The sequence below is a fragment of the Chanos chanos genome, chromosome 15, assembly GCF_902362185.1.
Source record: "Chanos chanos chromosome 15, fChaCha1.1, whole genome shotgun sequence".
Taxonomy (NCBI): domain Eukaryota; kingdom Metazoa; phylum Chordata; class Actinopteri; order Gonorynchiformes; family Chanidae; genus Chanos; species Chanos chanos.
In genome coordinates this window covers 10,009,473-10,036,146 of record NC_044509.1, presented here as the reverse complement: position 1 = coordinate 10,036,146, position 26,674 = coordinate 10,009,473, and the positions used below count along the sequence as shown (strand labels likewise).

Here is a 26,674-nt window from a genome sequence, read left to right as displayed (position 1 = left end):
ACAGGGAATTTATGATGATCGAAAACATAACAGCTGCTAGCTACAGCATTGTAAAATTTGCACCCCAGCATACATACACATACACACACATACACGCACATACACACATACATACATACCTGTGAGCGCGCACACACAAACACACACACACACACACACACACACACACACACACTTGTTTATGCACACGCCCACACACTCACGCGCGCACACATACGCAGAGTTAACTGGGGTAGACTGTGGTAGATGTCAAGTCCCCTTAATCTACGGTGTGATGAATGACAAAACTCTTACTGCTTAGACCCACAAATCCACAGCTCAAACTGCTCCATGCCTCCTCTCTCTAAATCTGTTACATTCCTTCTCCGCTCGCATGAGTGTCATTTTCTTGCAGGAATCATGTGGCAGGAAAAGAACACAGTCCTCATGGGCCCCAGGTTTTGCTTTTGACATTTATTTGACTACACAGACAGCAGTAGTAAATAAAAGGGCGGTTTAAGTGAAAGAAAACCGTGGTAATAAAAGGTTCCTAACCCTCTGCAAGATTCTGCAGAACACCACAGGCACAATGCAGATGTGTGTTAAGCTGTTCCCTCTCTCTGTCTCTCTGTCTCTCTCTTTCTCCCTCACACACACACACACACACACACACAGACCCCCCCCCCCCCCCCCCCCCCCCCACACACACACACACACACACACACACACATACATATAGTTGGGCGGGGGAACAGGGGACCCACCGTGTCTTCCCAGACAAAAGTAAATCAATATGAAAACGTGAGGTATATAGATCAGAACACCTCAGGGGATCGGAGACAGGTGTAATTAATGACTTAGAGAGTAGCTGCTGAACTTCTGATATTGCCACTACTTCCTCTGTACCTAGGAGACATGGTATAATAAGTGTGCATTAACCTGGCCAGGGAGAGGGATAATGCAGGAGCTGTAATGTATGTGGAGGCCGCGGCTCCCATGCCTGTTCACTTACTTTGGAGGCTCCTGCTGGGTCTGCTCCAGTCTGAATCATATCCCCTGGCAGACATGGGAGAGCAGCAAGACAGGTCTCACAACACTGCCCTGAGATAGAGTGAGAGAGAGAGAGAGAGAGAGAGACAGATAGAAAGACAGAGAGAGAGAGAGAGAGAGAGAGAGAGAGAGAATGAGACAGATAGAAAGACAGAGAGAGAGAGAGAGAGCAAGAGAGAGAGAGAAAGACAGAGGGAAAGACAGAGAGAGAGAGAGAGAGAGAGACAGATAGAAAAACAGAGAGAGAGAGAGAGATAGAGAATGAGAGACACAGATAGAAAGACAGAGAGAGAGAGAGACCGATAGAAAGACAGAGAGAGAGAGAGAGAAAGACAGAGAGAGAGAGAGAGAGAGAGAAAGACAGAGGGAAAGACAGAGAGAGAGACAGAGGGAAAGAGAGAGAGAGAGAGAGAGAGAGAGAGAGAGAGAGAGAGAGAGGAGGGATGGCGGTTAGAGTTTAATTTTGTTTGTTTATTTTTCTAACAATCACAGACAGCTCATGAAAAACCAAGCACAAGCAGGATCCTGACAAACTGATTTAGCAGAAAAGGAAAATATATAACAGGCAAAGGGTATACAGCATATAGGATAATTATGAATATGATCAGGCACCTTGTGGTGATTAGAATCAGTACAGTGGCTTTACTGTCACGACAATCACCACCACTCCATATGCTTTCAAATGACAGGCAAAGTGAGAGACACAGAGAAAAAGAGACAGCAGTTCATCATTATTAATACTGCACATCTCTTTGGGAGCCTGCAGACATATGGTATGTGATAATTTATGTTCATGTGCTCAAGCCAGTACTTCTGCATATAAGCTTTAAGATACAGTTTGATCAAAATCTGATATTGATAATAACACACTGTGCAGGACACTTCAGGGAGAGAAATAGTATGCGATGACGTTCGACGGCAATCTCCGTTCAGACAGAGTAAATAGGGCGCGTGTCCTAAATAAACCGCCCGTACGTTCGAGCCTGATTCGATTTGTGACTGTGGGCCAGTTAAAACTCGGCTTGGGCAATAATATCTGCTCGTTACGGTTAAACGGTCAGGTCCTGAGATAAGCATGTCTCCTCTGCTCCATGTTCTACGGCACACATCTGGGAGCCATCACGACACAGACAACGTCTCCGTGACAAATGGAAACCCAATGTAATTACTTACACAAGCCCTGCTAATCACAGGCTACGCGAAGACACACCCCTTGCTTTGTTTATTATTTAGACTGTTATGCTACAGGAGGCTCTGATTATGCATGGTCAATGTAACAGCACTTCTGCTCAGCTTTAGAGGCGGGACCAATCGTTTTACCTCGGGGCACAGACACGGCCAATGGGTAGACAGAGCTGTAGGTCGCATGTCATTCTCCAGTAGCTCACCACAACTACAGTTATTTCAACAGAAAACAGTGGAATATCTCACCCAAATGTGTGTGTGTGTGTGTGTGTGTGTGTGTACATGTCTCTGTGTGTGCGTTTTTTGTAGTCTGTTTAGAGACCAGTGGGGGGAGTTTTAAGGTGGGTGTTTCTACAGCAGAGGCCAGGTGATGTCATACAGTGATGTCATGGAAACGGTTTAAGTCAGAAGACCTGCCAGGCCGCCCACTCTCTATAGCCCTACTGTCTATTCTTCTCTCTCTCTCACTCTCTCTCTCTCTCTCACTCTCTCTCTCCATCCCTCTCTCTCTCTCTCATTCTCTCTGTCTCTCTTCCCAACAGAGCTTCAGCCTAGCCTAGGACCAGCACGAGTCCTGATTCAGCATGCACTGGGGTTCTTGGGGTTATCACAACAGAACACGCTCATACAGCAACCAGCACACAGGGAATACAGAGAACATTCCAGAACACCCACAGAGGACAGCCGCAGAGGCAAACATAGCTCTTATAACCGCTGAATATATACGTATTTAAGTATAAAAAAGAGCGAGAAATGTGTGGTCGATGCCACTGAAAAACTGAAAGACTGTTAACTTTAAATGACAGTTCTACACTCCACACCATAAGTTCACATTTACACATTTAAATGGTTGTTTAGAGGTGAAGACCACACCAAAAACAATTTTTCTTTTTATAATTTTCACTAAATTCAACACAAAGTGATACATTTTTTTTTTTTTTTTTTAAAAAGAAGTTTACAGTGTTACAGTGTTTACAGGGTTTTCAGCAAAATGCAGCCAATTCTAATTCACAGAAAACAACAGTATGAACAATTGTATAAGTGAGCAAATTGTCATCCAGTACCTTTAAAATAATAGAGTAGTGGTCTGCAAGGGCACTGTGTTTGAAAAATTTCATTTATAAATTGAATTCCAGGATATCAAAGCTCCAACACCTGCATGGCAGACAGAGAATCAGCCCTAATGATTAAACTTGTTTGTCAATGAATTTTCAGTCCAGTCTTACACAATGCCACAAACTGACGCATGGGTACATTTCCAACAGCGGCCCTTACTCACCGGGCAATGCTGCTTGATGAGAATAGAAAACAAATACAGTGTTTCCCAGAACCCAAGCCACTTCTCTCTCTCTCTCTCTCTCTCTCTCTCTTGCTCTCTCTCTCTCTCTCTCGCTCTCTTCTTCTCTCTCTCTCTCTCTCGCCTTCTCCCCCATAGACTGCTCCCTCTTTCCTAACCAAAAACCAACCCATAACCAAAACCATCAGGCCTGAGGTGTAAAGTGAATGACAGGCAGCACACAATGAGCAAGACAGCTCAGGGGTGGCGCTCAGTTGTGTCATTTCAACCAAGTGAGTTACAATTACCCTTCACCAGAACTAAACCATGCAGAAAGAGAAAACGTTAGTGATATCACTGACGTGATTAAGCTTGAAGACAGCACCACAAAGAGGCCGAGAGAGAGAGAGAGAGATGGAGGGAGAGAGGGAGAGAGATGGAGGGAGAGAGAGAGAGAGATGGAGGGAGAGAGGGAGAGAGATGGAGGGAGAGAGAGAGAGAGATGGAGGGAGAGAGGGAGAGAGATGGAGGGAGAGAGAGAGAGAGAGAGAGAGAGAGATGGAGGGAGAGAGGGAGAGAGAGAGAGAGAGAGAGAGAGGTGAGTGAGAGACAAGAGAGGAAGTGTTATTAAAAATACCTTTAATCCAGTAATGCTTGACAAAAATGATTGATATTTTCAGTACACAAAGATTCATGCAGCCTGTTATGCTTAACGTTTTTTTTTTTTTTTTAAATTGCAGGCTGACCAGCTGTGTTCCAGTGGGTAAATTATATGTGGAAAATAAATGCAAAACAAGACTTAAATGACTTGTTTACTTTTGTTGTTACAGCCTAAAGACATAAACTTAGCATATGACATCATCTTTTAGTAAAACTATTAGCAAAATACTGAAGCCACAGAATTCAAAAATGACCGTGTTTTACTTTTATAACTACATAACACTGCTGGTCACCATTCTCGTATAATGTTTACAAACCAGTTCTGATGGATTAAAATGTACTTCACAAATCTTACCTTTAAATGAAAACATGAAATATTTGCCTACATTCCAGACATGCTAAAATAATATTTTACATTCAACATATGAAGACAATAATTCATATTAATTAGGTCAAACCCAATCTGCAACACTGACACACACACACACTAATTTCAGAAACCTGAAAAGCTCTCTCTCTCTCCCTGTCTTTCTAACAGATAAATATGTTTAATATCAGTCACACACTGTATGATTCATTAAATACAAGTATGAAGATCATTATTCACGAAGACAGGGAGGCCCTCCATGCACGATGGCTGATGTAAGGGTGTTTCATGTGAGCAGACACCAGTGGGAAAAGCAGTACTCCACTCTGCCCTGCTCTGCACGCATAGAGCGGTTCCACAGGGTGGTCTTATCAGACTGCTTTAATAGTCCTCAAAGAATTACACTACTTAGCATATTTTCAGCCTATTAGGCACATGTGCTTGTGGAAAGCTTTTGGCTGCTAAACGCTATGTGCGCTTTGATATCAACAGCTTGCGTTTACTACGGGGCTCCAAGAGTTGCATTGTTTTAATCTTTTGGACGAGACTGAACGGGGGCATTCCCCACGGGACACAGGCAAATATTCACGCGTCTCAGCTCTGTAATGAAGTGTGATTGGATGGGAGGGGGCTTGACTGCCTGCTCACACTGCGTGGGGGTTGGGGGGTGGGGGGGGGGGGTGGTTTGAATAGAGTGACAGCTTTAGTCAGTCGCAAAAGATGTTCGAAGATCAGCTATGAGTGTCATGTCATTTGGAGCATTTGAAGTTTTTTCTTTGTCGTGCTCCATCGCATTCACCAACACACAGTGGAATGTTCAAATTTAAGACGTGTGAATTCATATAAAGGCTTACTTTTTTTTCAGCCAGCGGTAGGTGTGTCTACAGCTCAACACTCATTTTGAAGTTTGAAAACATTCTCTTTCAAAACTGCGCTACCCAAAAGCCCTTATTTCAGCCTCCACGGTGGCCTTGAGAACTCAGAGTTCTTATCAGTCCGAATAGCACGATGATGATTCACTGGATGTCCTCGTACATTATTCACTGCCATCAAATTTGGATATGATTTTATAAACTGTAAATTTGAATAAAGGGGCCTGCAGTTTGATTTTTTTTTTTGGAGGGCTTGCCAAGGTTTCTGTAGTTTATTATCAACTGTTGCAGTTTATTACTGACTGTCTACTCAGTCTCTCTCTGCAGAACACTTCTTCATCAGTTGTTTTGCTGTTTTTCTTTCATAGTTGAAATAATACAACTATGCTGGCAATTCATCAGAATACGGTTAATACCTCATCGTATGACACATTCCACCCGATATTTCCATCTGATATTATATTAGATGCTACTCACTGAACTGATTCTCTGATAATCTGTGGCAGTCTTTGCAATGGATGGGTTGAGGTTACCCCTATTTCTCAGTAAGGGCCATGACATTTCATGTTATCACCCTGACAGGACCGCTATACTAATAAACAGTTTACTGCTAAGCTTAAGCCAATGGTTCCTTTCTCTCAAAGAACAGTTTTTCCTCTGCCAGACAAAGACCGTTGTTTGTTTTTTGGATAAGAGACAGACGCGGAGTCTGAAGCCAAGCTCCCCTAGGTGAATGTTTGCTATCTTCATTCCTTTTGTCTGGCTTAGCTGGTAATGCGGTAAATTAACCGCTTGAGATCATGATAGATGAGGCTAACGTGATGCCAACCAAATTCATCTCCATAAAACTTTTCTGGGGTAGTATAAATGTCTTATGGTTAAAAAAGAGAAAACACATTAGGTACCAGTATTCCACCAGGACTAGAAAAGTGGATTTCCTGTTTGTTTAGATCTTCCATGCATGACGGACCACAGTGAGCCACAGGCATGAGCTGGTTTTCGGGGCTTTGCACTACGAATGCAAACTACAGGAGATGCCACCACACTCGATGAAAACGGACGTCACGGGAGCACGCTGTTATATGGAACAATATGATCAATCTTTTCATCGACTGATGTGAAATCCTTGTGCTTCGACTCTGGGGATTTGCGCATTAGTTGATTATTGAATGCACATCTGAACACAGAATCTTGTGAACGAAACGTGTAATATCTGATCGTAAATAATTCTTTAAACAACTTACTCTTGAGACAACTGCATGACTTTTACAGAGAGCCCAGACAATAAGACTGCTTCTTGTGGATCTCCACCTACACATCCAATGGATATTTTGAAAGCACCATGCCAAATTATTCAGCCTTTCCAAGAGTTGACCACAAACCTCCCTCATCTGAAGTCAGAGTGCTGAGAGGGAAAAAAAAGACGAGAAAAAAACAAGAGCACAGCGTAATTACTTAGCATAATACAGCAGAAAAGGAATCAGATGTTTGACCAAGAATAGCATGTGCAGCACATTTGCACAAATATTGTCAAATAGGCCTTTGAAAATCACACACGCTCTCATTGGGTGACTGAAAACGAATTCTAAGATAAACAAACTTCACCACTGGATTGTCAACACGTATCAAATCAAATCAAATGTACTGGAATATAGCAGCCAAATATGTTTCAAGGGGGAAAAAAAAAAATGCTTTCGTAGCCAAATCTGCTCAGTAATAACTGAAAATGCAGCAGAATTTTACCGCATTAGCACAGACAGTTGTTGGTCTCCGTCAGTGTGAGAGAGACTATAACAAAGGTGCTGAAACTATCCAATTTCAAACTTGCTCTGGTACTAAACCCTTCTTTGGCAGCTTCTCGGGCACTTCCCTGCTTGAGACACACTTCCATACTGTTACATACGCAGTCAGAGTGTTAACGCAGTTAACACTGGGTCTGCTGGGTCCACCTGAACATTTCAAAGCTAAAGAAAGAATTCGGTGTCCGCCTATAGGTTTCCATTTGAGCGAACGTGTCCAGCTTTCAACAGCTCCTGTCGTGCCAGACTACGAGAGGCTGGGCTGACGTTAGCATCCCCTGCTAGCACCTGAATTAAGTCCACAAGGTAGTCTCCTCAGACCCCCTAATGTGATCTGAGGAGATTACTTTCAGGTGTTGAGCTGTTCTCCTTCTCATTTTGCCTATCCATTCATTACAAAAAAAAAAACCACATGCGACATGTGAGCTGGATGGATCTCCTCCATATCCACAGTATCCATTTCCCTTCTGTTCACTCTGCACATTTTCAAATTCACTGCGCTCTACAGACAATCATAACATTCAGCTCAAATGAAATATCACACGTTTCACAATTTGACAAGTCCAAGACGTGAATAATACAACCTTTTTTTTCCACAATAAGAGATTCCAAACTCCAAATAGAAAATGTTACCACCACATCTTATGACAAGACTGATGTTGTCGGATGATGTCACCTTTTGCAGTTTCAAAAAGGCATTAGCTATATATAAAGGGATTATAAAAGGTTAAATACTACATGACATGAATAAATATTTATGCTTAGAAGAGGTTCAGATGGCTAGAGTATAATATGATTAAGCCCACATCTGGTTGGACATCCAGCAATGTATGAGAGTGAAAAGGGTGAGTACCTGCCAAATCCAACACAAACCAAATCCAATTCAAACCAAACTGACAAACACTGATAGCAACTCACTTTTAAACTCCTTTTCGTCTGCGGTGACGCGACGCCAGGAACAGCTCTCTGACGGTGGCAGACACTGATCTCTGTCTGTGGGCTAAACGGCTACTGCCACCTCCATCCACCGGTCACCGCTTAACATGTGATAAAACCCCTTTAACAGGCAGAGTGTGGCCCGTAAACCTGGCCGTTACTGGGGCCCAGAATCAGTCCCCACTAAAGTGTAGCCACTGCCCTTTTAACAATGCAGTGCCCCCCCCCCCCCCCCCCAAAAAAAAAAAAAAGTATGCTAGCAATCAGCCGAGACACTGAAGTGAGCAGGAAATCTAAAATTAGTTTTTACTAGCTATAATAGTGGATTTACAGAATGGTTTAATTTGCAGTCTCCAGGCTAAGAAACTGCAGCGTGCAGAACAAAAACAACGTAGCTGGCCCAAGTTCATCTGTGCATCAAGTTTAAAACCAGGGCCCTCAGCATCAAACCCTTATGGACATGTCGCCCTGAAGGCACCCGTCTGTGTGTGTGTGTGTGTGTGTGTGTGTGTGTGTGTGTTTGTGTGTGTCTGTGTGTGTCTCTGCATATGTGTGTATGTGTATGTGTATGTGTGCATGCACACCCACACAGACACACTAACACAGAGAGACACACACACACATACACACACACACACATACACACACACACACGGTTTCAATTAGGCAGCCAGTCCTGTGCTCTGTCTCTGCAGGCCAAGTGTGGGGTTTACCACTTCATTCCTTCCCACTCATTCACCCAGTCCAGGCCTTTATGGCCGTCTACAGCGCCATTCCATGGGTTTTATACGGTAGCTGTTTGCATTCTAATGTGTCAGGGTGTGTTCAGAAAGGCTGCAGTGACACTGTACTCTTCGTGGCGCAAAGAAATGTGGGATACATCTGAGACGCAGACACGGTCACATGCAAATCTCGTTTCCTTTTCATTATCGAATCTCCTTTATCGGCGATTAACTGGATAGGTGTTTTTACAGTATTATATCTGTACATCAGCTTTCAAGGGAATTGAAATCTCCATTTCTGAATGTCTGTGTTTCTCCTATAACAGCTGAACTGTTGGATAACCTGTCCAGTCAATTAACACCTCTTTAAATGCTCTAACTATGAGATACAACTACCTGTGGCAGACAGATCCACTGTAAAGTAAAGCCGTCTGTTGCTTCTATACCACTTATATTAATATGGGACAATCAAGTCAGGTTATAAAAATCTAATCTCCAATGCTTATACAGTGTTGAGGTAGTAGAAATAGAAGTAATACAAAATTATATAATTAAAAAAAAAATCTTGGTAACTATACCAACTAAATTCAAAACCACAACTGCATCATGCTTACTTCAAGCCTCATGGTTTTAACAAATGAAAGGTATTAATGTAGTCACATGATGCAAAGTAAAAAGAGATATTAACACAAAATGAAGGAAGAAATGTCGTAACCATTTTTTAATAACAGCCTTAAAACTTGAGGCATCAAATGACATTCAGGGGAATTTAACTCTGAACATCTTGTGCGTGAGCATCTGGGTGATTATCTTTTCAGATTCTAAGTTTGTCCCAAATCGCACTTTAAGAATAAAACTTCCTCTCTGTTGTCTGCCCACCTCCTCCAGACTCCCTGTGACCCACCTGTACTGTCGAACCAGTTCTAAGTGACGGTTTTCTACATCCTGTGACAGAGAGGGAATGAAGAAACTCAGTATGTTTCACAGGGATGAAATACACTGAGTAAAGTACAAATGACAATTGATTACTCAGCAGCATGACGTTTGCCATTTCTTTTCCTTATAGTGCTGTCAAAGCCCAGTAATTCTTTGCAGGTACATCTTTGGGGTGTCAAAATCTACCATACTATACAATACACGTGCAGGAACGTCACACTCCAAATTCCCATAGCACCATGCCTATCATGGCTGAGAGAATCGCTCTATCTTTTCTCAACCATATATCCCAGGCTCCAGATCAACACTAGACAGTGTAGATTGCTCCCTTGCTTAATCCTTGAAAGAAGCTTGACATTTATCACCAAACAAAATACGACCAAAAAAAAAAAGTGACAAAAAAATATGTCAGCATTCCGAACAAAAGCGTTTTGTTTCCCTTGACAAAAAAAAAAAAAAAGAGTGTCTGCCTTGAAGCAAAACATTGGGAGAAAATAAAAAAGAAATCAGAATCATTTCTCTGTACACATAAGTATTTGAGTCATGTAGCTCCCTAAAAAAAACAAAAAAACAAAAAAAAACAATATTTTATCAAACAATTGCCCAGCCAAGATCTAATTGAAAAGTCATGATGCTACAAAAGGAGAGTAACTGCCAGTATAATATTAATGACTGCTTTTGGAACAGAAGTACAAATTTGATAAAGTCACATAGTGCACCAGATGCCGAAAAAGTGATCTCCGCCACTTTTACTTAACAGAGCAAGAGCAGAAAAAGCCAGTATAAATCACACAGTATTTTTTTTTTCTTTTTTTTTTTCTTCCAAATTTCCATCGTCTGGATGCTCTCAGAACCTGGCTGTCGGATGACTTTCACAGCTTGAAGAAGTATCCGCAAAGAACTCTGTGAATTTATTGGACTTTCGTAATCAAACATTTGAACATTTCGAAACTATTGCAAGGAAAAGAAATGTCATTCATAAAACTGTTCAGTAAAAATTCTTCATCTTTTTGTAACCTCTGTTCTATGCGTCATTCAGGTAAAACGGAGACAAGAGATAGTGTTAATGAATAACAAGCTGAATGTATTCTCAAGATTCTTTTTACCACTCAGAGACCATCAAAAGAAATGCATGAAGTCCAGCAGTTGTTCATTAAGATCTAGTCTATATACAAGACTCATGAGACTGGGCCCAATCCATCAACAGTGCACAGACAAAGCAATCATATAATTGTTGTAAACTTGGCCAAAGATAAAGGAAAGATATATTTCAACTACGTGATGTATTTCTCTAATAATTTTTAAGTTCTCCAAACCTTTCATCCATTAAAACACATGCTGATAACCCACTTTATAAATATTTACTCTTCAGATAAGAATCAAGGGCACCAACGATCTGTTAGGTTTTAATTAATGCACAAGTAATGAACTGTTATTTTAGTGATAAATGTGCACTGCTAATAGAATGTGAGCTTAACACCACCTTTGTTTAAAAAAAAAAATACATAAAATAAAATGTATACTGACCGAAACTTACTGTAAAATTTCAAGAGTTGCGGTGCAGTGCAGTAACAGGCCATATATACACAGCGTGTTAACATGAACTGTGTACATTATCATTGTATTTTATGGGCGAAATGAACCACTAACATCTTGTAACTAATGTGAAACTAATGACCAAAATTTTATCCAACTGTAGATAAAGAAAATGCATCATGACAAAACTATATATATATATATATCTGCAAAGGCAGCAGCGTACACCTCAACTCATTGTGCTCGATGTGTAGCCTATAAGCTAAATCTATTATAATTTTAATTGGTCATCATTGCATGCGTCATTTCCTTTTATTCTAATAATCCCGCAACACAAATTTGAATATTTAATAAGTTAATTTAGTAATGACAATACACCGAATGCGTTTTGTATTTTAAAAGTTACTTGTCGTTTTAGCAGCTTGTCTATAAAAACAGGCAAATACACATTTATTACTGTAGTTAATGTGTCAATACAATATGTGTTTTAAACGAATGCTCTAACAATTGGAGAAGAATTTTTGTCATTCTCTTTTAGTCACATCCGTCACAACAAATAGTATAATAACGAACACTGCTACATCTCTGCGAACAACGTGAAAAAAAAAATCAAAAGATATCCAAAAAAGGCACTTCGCAGTAACTTACTTCCTTTGCCTCAACTAAAATGCAAGCAGTTTCACTATCGTGAAACAAGTAGAAAACTGGAAATCCCTGTTAGAACCGTCTTTCGGATTAAATCTCCTTTTATATTAAGGACCACACCAACGTGTTCTCTGGCGGGAGAGGAGCCAAGTCTTCCAAACACTAACTGTCGGAAGTATCATCTTCAAGGTACGGTGGGTCTGTTGACATCACGACCACTCTTAAAACTGCGCAATCGAGATGGAGAAGAGTTTTGTCTCCTCTCACAAAACAGAACAATACCGCGTGTCAGAAATAGCGTCGTGAGCATAACCGCAGCGCTTCAACTCTGGGAAAAGTTAAGCATGATCGTTTTACTTACGTTTAAGTAGTAAAAAATGTGATCACGAACTTTGCCCCGCTGTGTAAAGGGAGTAAAACGTCTAAGAACAAATAAAAATTGAGACGTCAGTGTTCTTCAAATAGTGAATGCTCAAAGAAGTAAAACTCTTCACTACTCGCTATAACAGTTACGCATAGACGCATGTCTTTCATTATAGGCTACCACTGAGAGCGCACTATAGAGTATGGGTAGGCAAACGACAGAGACACAGAGAGCGCGGGGGAGAGAGAGGGAGAGAGAGAGAGAGAGAGAGTTAATGGTCCAATATTGTGGGGTCCAGCCTTGTTGCTTACCTTGTATGTACTGTTTTCCCAGTAACTTTTGCTGAATTATCAGTCAGGATGTGTGCAGCTATCCTGCTATTGCTCGTACTAGAATCAGTTCCTTAGTCTCTTTCTAAACAATATCTAGATTGTTCTTACCAGACAGAGTTTCAAGATTAGGGTAACTGATCTTAATACCCACATAATTAGACAAAACTACCAACTGCTAACCTAAGTTGTTACCCTTTCAGTGTGGGGTCGAGCACTAGGGGTCGAGCACTAAGGTGCTTCTGGCAAGAGGTTTTCTTTTGTAATGTGTCATTGTAACAAAAAATCTGAGGGTGGGACTGTAAGTGATTAAAATAGTATTGTATTGAATCTAATAACCATATTTATCTCATAAATTTTCTAAGCAGTTATTCTAAAAGCAATATTTTTTATTTGTAAAGACATTTTAATCCAAAATTAAAGCCACTGAAACATACATTCAAATAGCAAGCATATGTCTATTGTTTACTCTTCCTACCAAACTGGCAAAATCCCAGGAAAAAATATCCCCCTTTTAATCAATGTTATTCAGACAATCTATGTTTTAAAACTTGAAAATATTGACCGTATTTCATTATTTTGGTACACTAGCGCTCTTACTGAGGGGGACTTTTTTTATGATTTCATTTGAAAAACAATGTGAGCAAAGAGAACAAAAAACGCTTTTTGGTGACAATTTTTGGACAGGGTGTAGCGCACAGAGGTCCACTTGTGACAGAGGAGTGTTTTCAATGAAAGCTGAGTTATTTTAGCTCCAGACATGTTTACATTTCTGTGGTCTAGTCTCTAACTTTCCCTCTTTCCCTCTCTCTCTCTCTCTCTCTTTTTTTTTTCTCTCTCTCTCTTATTTTCAGAGTGCAGTGCAACCAGTACAGGCCCAATCCTCTCTGCACCCAGACATTCCTGAAGTCTGCCAGAAAACGGAGAGAAGAGTGTGAGTGGGGGAGAAGATATAATATAAAAGAAACACATGGAGAGACCCCCAAGTCTTGGTTCAACAGAGACACAGTGCCCACCCCCCCACCCCCCCTTACCCCTCACCACCCCCCCCCCCCTTCACCCCCCCAGCCCCCCGTTTCAGCACCCTCAATTTCTCTCTTGCCTCTGGAAGAAATATAGACTTAAGAAGACACGGATAACTATGCTTTCAAACTATTAAATGTCTTGTGTTATGGTTCTGTTCATATACGGGGTCACCATTGTCAGCTGTAAACTCATTTTGTGGCATTTGTGGTCATATGTATATATATATTTTATTTTATTTTATTTTTCTTGCATTTTTTTTTTTCAACAAAGCAGAATTGTTTTCGCTCTTTTTCTGGAGTCTCACAAAGGAGCACTCAGCCAGTAATCTTACACAGAAAAAAACCCCCAAAAAAACCAACAACTTAAGAATCAAGCAAATAGCATTTTGCCTTCGGTGCAACCAACCCCTGGTGGCTTTAAAGTTTGATGATCTGTAAAATGGCCCAACCTTACGTTTTATACCCGTCCATTGTGTGAATACCACCAGTGAGACCCGTTCAACCTCATTTGCTCTGCAACAGATGCTGGGTAAAAAGAGTTGCTATGCTCAAACAAAACAACGGAAACAAAGCTTACTCTCAAAACCATATGTGCATGAAGAATGCAGACATAAATGGCAATTCTTTCCGCTGAAAAAACAAAATTGATATATTTAAGAGAGCAAAATCCCCCCCACCACCACCACTACCACCCCCTGACTTGAACCCCTTGGGTGGATTGCAAATCCACTGTGCTTAAAACGAGTACTGTGAAAGTATTTACATAAGCTATTAGAAAGTGAGGACCCACACCTATATTGAATAACAGGAGGCTATTATCTGAGGGCTGAGTGAATAAACCTGTAAATAAGCCAAGGTCCACTGGGATGTTACTTCATTTTGTTTATAAATGTCACTTTCATAAATTATTACGTTGTCATGCACAGATATTACTCCAACCTATGTCTTGTAATATGTGTAATTTTGGTAAGTCAAAACACCATTCATGTGATGACAACACAATCATGCAATACTTCTATTGCTGCTGCATGATGTTACACAAGGCTTATCTTTAATTTTTTTTTTTTTTTTAGTAGTGATAATAGACATTAACGAAAAGAAAATAAGAGACGTACTCTACTCATAATGATGTACTGAGCGTTAAATGTTGTTGGGAGAGCAAAAATCACCTCGTGCCACATGATAACCGATAATACGATAGTAGTTTAAAATTACAATTGGAATGTCATGCGGTATTGAAAGCCCTGTTTGGTTGAGAGTGATGCTGTGAGCCAAGCTTCTCTGCCGTTCTGTTCCACCGTGGCTGTGGGCCTAGTCAAATGACACATGCTCTGTCAAAGGAGCACTGGAGTCACTACATCTGGCTGGCTCAGATTTGTCCCATATTTCTGTGAGTGAGTAAGTGAGTGAGTGAGTGAGTGAATGAGTGATTAAGAGAGTGAGAGAATGAACAAGTAAAAAGCACCCCCCCCCCCCCCCCCCCAAAAAAAAAAAAAAATCTCTCAGCCTTTTTGGCATTTTGTGTAAAGTCTGCTCTCCACCAGGAGGAAAGGGGAGCAAAAAAAAAAAAGAGGAGAAGAAGAAGAAGGAAAAAAAAGAGCAACGTAGAGTCTAGACAGAGAAGATTGGATTGAAATCTGGAAGCCATTGACTTCTGCTTGGAGCTTGGGGTAGCCTCTCTGCAGTGGGAGATCACATTTCACTGCCTAATTACACATGAAAAATGGTCACATCATATTTTCACTTTTTGCAGTAAGTGCTCTGGGTGGGGATAACTCTCTGAATAGGCTGTTGTGTGGGTGTTGAGGAGTTCTCATAAATAGATTTTTTTCTGCACACACAGTGAATTACACGGATTGTGACATGCTTTAATGACACTTCAATTATTAATCATGAACAGCTGGAGAAAACATTAAGGAATTTTTGATATGAAGCACAAACACAGAGGTTTAGTACAACAAGTTGTATGTTGACACAACATTTTACATAGGAAAATTTACGAGCAGACCTCTTCAAATGAAGCTCTAACACTTGAATGATGTGAAAATCGAATAGTAGGACCAAAGCTGTAAGTGCCAAAAGGGCCGGTGATAAATCAGTGGAAAATGAAAGTCGTTTTATGTTATCATGTGCATAATGATTGAAGTGCCTCTAAAGGAGCTGAACTGCAAAATAGGCGACCTGATGAAATAGTTCTCCGACACACCAAATTTGTACAACACAGCAGCTCAAAAACATTTCCAAGAAGCTCCAGCAGAGGGCGATATTACCATGTAGTTTACATTACAGCGTTTCATGCACGGTAAGATAAAGATGAAACTGCAGTAGCCTAGTAAATGATGCCTATATCTTTTCTCTTTATAATGAGTAATACATTTAGTGCTGCTAGTACAGTAAAGTTAATTGCATTGTTAGTCAGCTTCAAGAAAGAAAACCTCATGTTTTGAGAACTGTGTTACATTCACACCATACGAGTTACTGCATAGGCCTATGTTAATTCGGCACCAGGTTTGGAAAGCTGAATGAAGAGAACTTACCTCCTTCATAAAGAATCCATCATTGAACTAATAAAAGGGAACTTATCGCCATATTGAGGCTATTTGCTTTAACATCTGTTGTTCTGCATGGGAAAGTAATCATGCTGTCAGGCCAAAAAAAAAGAAAAGAAAGAAAGACACTAGGGAAGACGAAATATGAAAACTCATTCTATTTTTGTGTCCAGTGATCATCTGCTGAAAAATTCACTTTGCTTGAGTGGTGGAATTACGAGCAAAGCAGTGGATTGTATAAGAGAGATGATTTTATGGGGGATTTTCTCACAGTGTGTTCTCTCCAGAGAAGCGTAAGGAAGAGCCAAGAGTTTGGATCTCCTGGTTCGCCTGGACTCGTTTCTGTTTTGCATTGAATTTTATATCTGTTTCTATTGGACTCGATTGTATGAACTTGGCTTTATTAAAATCTGATGAGTCATACAAAACGGCACAGTTGGGAAAAGGGGCTAAGCTGAAAAAAACAAAACAAAAAAAACAAGCCTAGGGCCGAAAGCAATCTTATGTGTTATTATGATCTATTATGATGTATCATACTATGTATAATATTTAACATGATCACTTGCCTGCAGCTGCACCAGTAATAAGCAGTTATCTGAAGCATGAATAATTTTAATTCTTCAATACAATGTCCGTATTGCACACGGCTAGTGCACTACCGTTTAACGTGTTATGACCTACTTATGTGATATGTCCAAGAGTACATGGGTGTCCATAGTTACAGTCAGAGATAAATAATCAGCATTTATGGGCTGTTCTGCTCCTGGAGGCATTGAAGCTAGAGCTCTATGCTGTGTTAGTAGAAAGCCCTCATACACAACACAGCAACGGGCAGAAAGAGGAAGGTCGTGGGTTGCTAAGCAACAGTCAGTGTGATGAAAACCAAAACACAATATGAAAAGTCAAGCCGGTTACATCTACACGACAATGCCAAACATGTTCCCCCTGAGCCATTCTGAACAAAATAAGCTTTCCAGTTTCCACATGAATTGCGGAAAATTTTCTGAAGAATCAACGTGAGACAAAAAAAATGGAGGTTACGGAAAACATTTTTTGTTTTGCTTTCCTTGAAAGTTGCTTCATAATGATATATCTTTCAGTATTCTAACAATCCAAATATTTATTTATTTGTTATACAATCATTTGACCTGCCTCAAGGGGTTGCTGAAACATACCATTTTTCATCACATTAAAGCAATACTGAAACTGTGAAAGCAGACTCTTGCAACAGGATTCTTCAAATGAGAACTTATGCAACATCCTCGCTTTATGTGTGAAATCAAGGTCCTTACAATTCATTCCAATATCATGGAATATTCCATAGCCTAACTGCCTCACAGTGATATGAGAAACTGTCCCTGTGCCATATCTACCCATAAGCACTGTAAACAACAGACATCATGTTCTACACATACAACATTGTCAGCGTTTGAGGATAATGACTAATTTTAGTTCTGCTGACAATGAAGAGCTAAAAAACAACAACAACAAAAACCTAATGAAGATATGAAGCAGTTGATGAATCTTTATTTAAACTGTCTCATATAAGCTATTGTTTGGCACAGTTTTGATTCGATAGTCCTAATGTGTTCCATGTTACTATTTTTATTAAGTAGCCTAGTCAGTACAAAAGCAATGAGTTTGGACTTATGTGAATTAGAATTTAATCGCTTGTGCTGAGAGAAAATATGAAGTGGTGCTTAAGAGGAACTTAATGGCAAATGTGACCAAAACTTTTTGTCTCGGCGCAACATCTGTGGGAGTGCTGAGGGAAAAAAGTTTGTTTTGTTTTTTTTAATTTTGAGATGAAAAGAAGAGTATTTCTTTTAAATTAGTAATAATACTCGGATGACTGGAAGCATCAGACAAATACACAGCGGAGGGCCAGTCAGAAAGACTTAGAGAGATGTAGGTGTAAGGAAATGTGCTATGCATTAGTACCTGACCACCAGCTGACAGTCAGCAGGAGTTTGTGTTTTCTCACTCTGTCAGTGAAAACAGTGTCAAACCATGACAATGGACCATCATGGAACATTCTCAGGTATTGATATGGCGCAGAACCTGTAAGATTACAGGACAAAAGCCAGGGCGATTTACACTGAATAGCAGTTGGGAGATAGGTGGTCGCAGACAGCCACGTAATAAACGCAATGGCATACCACTGTTAGATCCGAAGAGTCTTCACAAAAGAGACCAAGTAAAGCGTCTAAGAGAGTGAATGTGTAATGTTATACATGACGTGTGAACATTTAAAAGTGACTGCCCATTGCTAATAATGGCGAGGAAGATCCAAATAATTTCAGTTGGTCATCCTCAATAAGTATTATCATTAGTAATACAAGATTTGTCATATAACTGTTTTGTTTCTGTAGCTGCACGACGTCTTGCTGAACCCCAGTGTTTATCATAACGCTTGGGGCAGAGATGAATACCTTTCAAATATTGCGCAATTTGCGCTCATTTTCCTCATAGGAATCTCTGAACCGCGTCTATGGTTTTGTTTCAACTTGCTTCTCAACCCCGGCCTCTTCATAAAGTCTGCTCACTGTTCTATAAAAACAAATACCGATTTGGACTCATGCTCACCATAGCGTGTCGTTTCACAGAACGAGGGCAACTGCGCAACTGCCGGTTATAGCACCGATGCAAAGATTTCTACAGTACTCTTGCATGTTCGCTGAAGCTGAACTGTGAAGTCTAAACTAGCGGCCATTGTTTATAATACGCTCCGCCCATCTACGATTTCGCATTGCTCTATGAAAAGAGCAAAGAGTCGCGTAGTTTCCCATTGACGAGATAGCTTATGCTCCGGATCATATGCGAATGGATTACAAACACTGAGGACTGAATCGCTTAAATAATCTACTGTATACGGAAACTAATACGAACGTATCGCACACAAAAGAGGCAATTCAAAGAGAAATAGCATTATATTGAGGAAAAGGAGTACTACTCAGACAAATTCATTTTAACTGGATATCATTTTTCTCCTTCTTAGAGGCTACATTCAACAGGTTGGTACAGCTCTTTTAGTTTCTTCTGGTGCCGGTTTTGTTGTTCAGAATACTTCGCTTAATCTTACACATGTTCTTAGTGCACGGTTTAACATTTCAAATGTTAGAACTCAACATTTTTACTGCGCCAACTGAAGAATTACGACGTGTCTCAGAGATGCATTCAGACTGAAACGCGTCAAAATATTGCACAATTATTTGATCAGTCTTGATTGGATTGGATTGGATTGTAATATCGCTTTGTGGCCGTTAATCTAATATTTTTGGGACCTCCTACACCAGTGACGACTATATGTGAGTCATATCTGGTAGTCGTTAAAACGATGACCAATGAGTAAATTATGCGCTTATTCATTCAGAGTTAAACAGAGTTAAGCAAAAAATATGCGAGCACAAATATTTAAATAAAAACAAAAAATTCATATGCTCTATATCTTTCCTTGCCTTTCAGTAATTAACACGGGTCTCCCCCACTTAGTCTTTGTTGTCCACAGTTAATTGTGAACATTTTAGATGTTTTGATAAGTTATAAAAAGCGTCTCTATTAACTATTTACAGATTCCAATGTGTGACCTCAGCATGGACCAAGTGACCCCATTGACTTCTGGCTATCGCGTCTCACTTAAAGTAAGACAGCTTTAATTACCTCATCCTGGCAGTGACATACAAATTGGTGTTACACCGTAGTAGATAGACTAGTTAGAGTGTAGTAGATAGAGTGTCAAGCTTTCAAAGAAAGCATTATTAATCAGCTCTCCTCCATTAAAGACCAAAACACTGATGTAAGTGGCTCCCATCATGTGAATTTTTTTGGGTTGTTCTCCTTCAGACAAAGTGATTCACAAAGTAAATGCAGAGAGCAGGATAGTTTACAGTAGTCAGCATTCTTGATAAGTTCTCTGTGGCTTCAGATAGGGCTGCTTTTGGTGGGCACAAGGTTGCAAGAACCTGATTTCAGATTGTGTTTGAGGGATGAGTGAATGGAAAGGTTGGATGAAGGTTGCATTTACTGTTTATGGTTGGCTTTACCAAATGTGTGGATTCAAAAGGATGTAGAAAAGAGTTTGAACTTGTCATTTTTCAGTAGCAGGACAGTTGTTACACTTTTACGGGTATAGACTGATCTTGTCTGTTGAATATTTTGTATTTGCAAGATACCCGTTTCCATGTTTTGTTTTATATCTATTTGTAGCTATAGAACAGCATTTCACTGAGGGCAAAATAAAAAAAAAACTCAGTCTTACCAAATTTAATTTGTTGCAAGCTTGCTTTACTTAACCTGATTTGAGGGGAGCTTGGTTTCACTCAGAGCAGCAGCCACCCACACAAAGCTGAAAGCTTCCATTGCTGAGTGGCTGCCAGACACTACCAGGGGAGGGTGCGGAAGAGGAATGCCAAATATGGTCATATGTTCCCAGTGGTTCAGGGCCAGCTTTCATAGGCAGATAAAGGACCGTGTTTGAGTAATTATGACAGATATGTTCAAGGGAGTGCCTTCAAGGTTTTTCCCACTGCTGTTGTTATCTGTTGACTGATCTCACATTACCAGCATGTTTCTGTTAAAGAAAAACCTTTGTCTAAAGTTTTCCTTGCAATGCACTGCTTGTATGTTCATCAGGGTGATGCAGATATTTCACAGTAACACAGCAATTCTCTGGACCACTTAATACTATTTAAAAAAAAACCCTGATGCTTTGTTCTCAAAAGCTGTTTTTTCCCCCTTATTTGTTATATAGCGCCAAATAGCCTTTGATGTATTTGAGGATCCTATGTCATTGTTCTCTGGATATCAGTTGCCCCTGGATGATGAACAGTCTGTCCAGGAGGTGCCCTCAGGACTCGACTGTGTTTCTCATGGTAAGCCACCACACCCAGACAAACAAGCATTATTACTCAGACCATAATACTTCTGTTTGTAGATCATCATGTATGTGTTATTTGTTGAAAATTCATGTCCATTTTTATATAACATCTCATAATGCTCAGAGGAAGTACTTGCTGAAAGTTAACAAGGATTGCATCATTGTACTGATATTGTTCATGCAATGCAAGTTCAACCAGAGTAATTCGAAACTGAGAATAGAGAAATAAAAGATTTAGGAAATCGGAAAGTTGGGAAAAAAATAAGTCTTCACGACAGTTTCGATGGAACTGCTTTTTATAAACCACACGGATCATTTCAAAGTTTAGAATCAGCGTCACTTTTTTTAACGCCATTTTACCACCTTCGCTCAAAGCATTTAATCATCCCATTTAATCATTTTGCCTTTGGGGACGTTTTTTCTTTGTTTGTTTTTGTGATAAGCACCATGCTTAAATAGAGAACCTGGTTGTAAGCAAAACACCCACACCAACCAAGTGTGTCCCTACTCCAGACGAACAGACATGATAGTCTAAATAGTGAGTGAATAACACAAGCAGGTTATTGACTTCACTGTTTTTCTTCTCTTGTTAGATGTTGGGCCGTGCTCGGTGCCACTGCTGACACCATGCAGTAAGGCTGTTATGAGTCAGGCTCTGAAGGACAGCTTTAATGGATTCTCCAAGGTTCAGCGCATCTGCGGAATTTCCAATGGCAAGTCACTTTTTCACTTTCATTAAATGTCATCAAGACAGTTAATCAAATAGGTTTTAGTCTCTCAAATGAATTTTCTCTCTGGGAATTGATAGCCATGCACTTTCATATACTTGATGAATGATGTTCTTGTTTTGGTTTTCAACTACGTGTTCATGAGGATATAATTTGACCTCTAATTTTAATTTTTATCTCTTCATTTGTCTTTTGCAGATCCACACAAGTGGACCAAACAGCATGTTTTGCAGTGGCTGCACTGGGCCTCCAGTGAGTTCAGCCTGACCAATGTAAACTTTTTCAAATTTGACATGCATGGTCAAGAACTTTGTGACCTTGGCAAGGAGGGTTTCTTGGAGTTGGCACCAGACTTTGTTGGTGATATTCTGTGGGAACACCTGGATCAGATGATGAAAGGTAACAGGTGGTCATCATGACCTTAGTGTGACCTTTTTCTTAAGTGTCACTGTGCCACCTCATTGGCATCCTAACAGAAGTTTTTAACTTTTTTTTTTCCAATAGATTGTCAAGAAAAGGATGAAGCCAAGATTCTCAGCCGTCCTGTGTCATCCGAGTCCAACTGGCTGTGCAACAACTCTGTCGGTGAGTGTGAAGACACATTGCATGTTTATAGTTTGGAACCTTAAAAGTATTTTTGATGAACATTTGAGCCTCATCAGATGTGTTTCTGTGTGTTTGAAGATTTTAGTTTGGAGGACACTCAGTGTGCTCTCCAGGTTCCTGAGGCTACCGGCAACAGTCTGCTGAGGGAACTGTTTGAGACCCCGGACAAATCACCACTCCTTTTGCCCAGTCAGGAATTCTCCATGTTCCCCAAACCCCAGCTGAGTACTGTGAACGTCAGTTACAGCTCGTCTAACCAGGACATTACTGGGACAAACACAGTCTCTATGCTCTCCAAAGCCTGTGAGTCTATCATCTTTTCTGTTTAGATCCAGCTTAGATTTTTCCGAAGTCAGATTTAATTACCTCAGCATAGTCACAATGGCTTGAATAGCAATTTAAAGTTTATTGTGAGGTTACTCATCAGTTAAGCCTTTGTTTCCGTGTTCATTTTTCTACAGTCTCATCACATGAACAAGCATCTTTGGAGAGTATTGATAGTTTCGATGGAACCGAGTCTCTGCTCCGTTCCTGGGGTAGTCAGTCATCACTCGCTGATGCACAGCGGGTACCCTCTCATGACAGCTTTGATGATGAGTACAATGCTGCTCCACTTAGTCTTGGCAAACAAGGCCTATCCTTCAAAGACTATGTGCAAGAGAGAAATGAACCTTTGGAGCAGGGTAAACCGGTTATCCCTGCAGCTGTTCTGGCTGGATTCACAGGTGAGTAGTGTCACTTTCTTTACAGTGTGAGCTTGTTTCTGTCTAACTCAAGCACTTTGTTGTTCACTATGCTCCCCTCTGCTCAGTCTCGGATCACTTTATACCCTTTTAGTATTAGTACAAGATAAATTTTGTAAACGGATCAATCGGTTATCATCAATCAATTAATCAACCTAATCATATTCTGTTTCACAGGAAGTGGCCCCATTCAACTATGGCAATTCCTGCTGGAGTTGTTGACCGATAAAACCTGCCAGTCTATCATTAGTTGGACTGGGGATGGTTGGGAGTTCAAACTCACAGATCCTGATGAGGTAATTAAACCAGAATGCTAAATAAATGCAAACCAAAAAAAAAAAAGAAGTCATGTCAGTTGAATCATCAGACATGTCATCTGACGCCCACATTGTTTTATCCCTCAGGTGGCTCGACGCTGGGGCCGGCGAAAGAACAAGCCCAAAATGAACTATGAGAAGCTGAGCCGTGGTCTTCGTTACTACTACGACAAAAACATCATCCACAAGACGTCGGGAAAGCGTTACGTGTATCGATTCGTCTGTGACCTGCAGAACCTGCTGGGTTACTCTGCTGAGGAGCTTCACATCATGTTGGGAGTCCAGCCCGACACAGAGGACTGAACGAAAACACTTACCTCTAAGTGGGAGCAAAGGTGACGGAGCTGAAAAAAAAACCCCACAGTAGGAATATACTCTAATGGTACAGACCTTGTCATGGTCTCCATTTGTGGTGAATGAGCTGGATTCACCATGTCGACTACACTGAGAGTCACTTGCCTGGTTGAGAGAGAGAGCGGACGGTAGATTCTTGACTCAGGGGAGTCGGCCTCTGACGTGATCTTGTGTATCATGGTCTTGCGGGCATTTGTTGACTGGAACTCCACCAGACTGTCGGATTTTTTTTTTTTTTAAATTACATGCAAATGAGCAAATTTCAGAATTGAGATTTAATACAGATTGTCATGCCACACATGTACACACAGGCTACAGTGATCACTGTAAAATAGCAAATTATTATTCATGCTTTAAATCTAGAGAGTTTTTACAGAGAGTACATGGTTTACAAAGAGTCTATTTGGATCAAGTGGGAATAATCTGAACATTTCCTTCAGTGGAATGCATTTGTTTATATATATATATATATATATATATATATATATATATATATGATGACAGTAAAAGTGTTGAATGCCTTTTTTGGTACAATGAGATGTTCCTTAATACACATTCCTTAAACAGAAGGGGGTCTTGGGGGATAACTGCCTTTACAGTTTGTTTTAAGTGCTTTAAATGCAATGCTGATATGCTTGCAGCAGGAACCTTTTCTGAACTGTCTCTTCCAGGCAGTCAGACACTGTGTCAAGAGCAGTCAATTACTGTAACTTCTCTTTATATCAAAGGAATAAGCTTGTGTTTTGTTTAGTTTAGTTTAGTTTTTTTTTTTTTTAATATAGTATATTTTGTCAGGGTTTGTATGTATTTGACTTGTAATTCCAGTGATTATAGCTGTTAATTAAATATGAAAGGTAATTTATTCGTTTGACTGTAGCTGGTCTATTACAGCTTCATTTGTGCCTGACATATTGATTATTTTTGCAAAGGCCAAAGTAAGTATTTGGTGTCGTAAATATAGCTTTTATTTTTATGCTTGTAACTCTGCACCAAAGTTGGGCCCACTGTGTGCTGGGGTCAGTATATTATTACAGAATCAACTAGGCTTATGTTTTTTTGTATGAAAGTTGAAAAATGGACGGAACTCGTGCCTCAGAAGAGTGTATAAAAACTGAACAGTTATTCATTTTTTTATTGATGAGGTTGGAAGCAGCTTAACAGTGACATTTTGCCATCATGTTTTCAGTACTGTAAACTGAAAGTCTTTAACTGATGTGCTTTACAATTAAAAAATAAAAACAAATTGTTTTAGCTTTAGCTGGGTTAGTTAACGACAAGCAGATCAACAGATTATGGCAACAGCTGGTTCAGAATTTGAATAAAATTGTTTGGTTTTGTCACTATTGTTATTTTTTTATTTTATTTATTTTTTTTTTTTTTGCTGTGTGCAGTGAATTGTTTATTGTAGCAGGTCTTCTTCGACAATAATTTATCATCATGATTGTAATTTTCCAGTTTGATGATTGTAATTTTCCAGTCGGGTGAAAGTAAGACAGGTGCTATCACCTGCACCACAGTCCCCGTAATCACTGGAAGCTTAATGTCTATTCTGTGGATAAAACCTGCAAATGTTTTTTTTTGTTTTTGTTTGTTTTTGTTGTTGTTTTTGACTGGAATGTTGGATTATACTGTTGTTACTGTCTTTGATGTCATATAAAGCTTTATTTTTTTATATGAATGTATTCTGAAGTTATTGATTTAAATGACAGTTTTCTTGGTAGTACGTTAACCAGATGGCTTTTATATGAACCTTCAAAACGCAGGTGGAAATGAGAAAAAAGAGAATGTAGGAAGACGTGATAGAAAGCAAAAAGTTTAATTCTCCGAAACCGTGGCTCACTGTATTGTCACAGTGGTAGTTTAGAAGACTTTCGCCACACCTCACCTCTTGACACGATTTTTTTGGCATTAATTACAGACAATAAACACAAGATAGAGCTTGGACTCCCAAACAGAATTATCCTTTATTTACAAGAAATGACTCAGTACTGTATTTTATGTTAATCACAAGAGAGTTCTCATATTTATCATGGGTAATTGTCTATTAAAATTTGACTTCGAAGTAATGGAGCCTAATGAACTATGATGTTCAAACCGAAAGATGGTTACCGACAAACATACAGTAATTGTGATGGTTCTGTCCTCTTATGACACATAATTGCATGGCGTGTTGTAACAGCTCATCGGCATGACTCAAATGTCGCAATCTGCAAGATTCCTGGGACTAGCTGTCAATGCTTAAGGCAATCATTTTCTCTGTAATGAAGAGATCGTATGGACTTACTTGTGCTTTGGTGTTGTCCTATCAAGTTCTGATATTTAACTTCTTTTTCTTTCTCTTTCTCTCTCTCTCTCCCTCTACTGTAAGACCAGATGGCTGCTGTTCTATTCATACTTAATAAACTTTCAAACAACTAAATTATAAATGTGACTCTGTCGTGTTTTGTTTCCATAGCATTACGATTGTCACATGACTGGAAGGTGGCCAGATGAGTCATGCTGGACAGAAAGCCAGAAATGAGGAGATTCCTCTCAGAAAGTGAGAGAGGATCCAATTAGACACGTTGTCCAGACGTCCTCACCAGACCTTACCCTATCATGGGGTATTAAGTTTTACCCTTAACAATTTACCAGCAATTCCGTAGATTGAGACAGCACCAGAGACAGCTGAGTAAATACATTTCAATTAGGGGCCTTTTATATCCTTATTGTAAAATGCAGTTATGAGGACTTAACTGCCAGCGTCCCTCGGTATAACCTGTGCTATAAAGTACACAGGGACATGGTTTATGACTCCTCTTTCTCTGTGTGGGTGGATCA

The 26,674-nt window shown here is 40.0% G+C and overlaps 1 protein-coding gene across 1 annotated transcript; it reads left to right on the top strand.

The window, feature by feature from the left end:
- The first annotated feature begins 19,058 nt into the window (after positions 1-19,058).
- On the top strand, positions 19,059-24,139 carry ets2 (v-ets avian erythroblastosis virus E26 oncogene homolog 2). Its single transcript, XM_030792784.1, has 10 exons — positions 19,059-19,244; positions 19,803-19,871; positions 20,981-21,101; positions 21,700-21,819; positions 22,033-22,233; positions 22,339-22,419; positions 22,519-22,743; positions 22,902-23,165; positions 23,361-23,479; positions 23,588-24,139. Exons 2-10 carry the CDS (start codon positions 19,809-19,811, stop codon positions 23,801-23,803), a joined length of 1,410 nt encoding a protein of 469 aa, XP_030648644.1. The 5' UTR covers positions 19,059-19,244; positions 19,803-19,808; the 3' UTR covers positions 23,804-24,139.
- The last annotated feature ends 2,535 nt before the right edge of the window (positions 24,140-26,674 follow it).

What these genes read in the sequence shown, in the direction of transcription:
- ets2 (XM_030792784.1), top strand. Translation starts at nt 19,809, where the DNA reads ATGTGTGACCTCAGCATGGACCAAGTGACCCCATTGACTTCTGGCTAT. An exon ending in CCTGGATCAGATGATGAAAG is followed by an intron (nt 22,234 to 22,338) that starts GTAACAGGTGGT and finishes TTTTTCCAATAG; the next exon opens with ATTGTCAAGAAAAGGATGAA. An exon ending in TGTTCTGGCTGGATTCACAG is followed by an intron (nt 23,166 to 23,360) that starts GTGAGTAGTGTC and finishes TCTGTTTCACAG; the next exon opens with GAAGTGGCCCCATTCAACTA.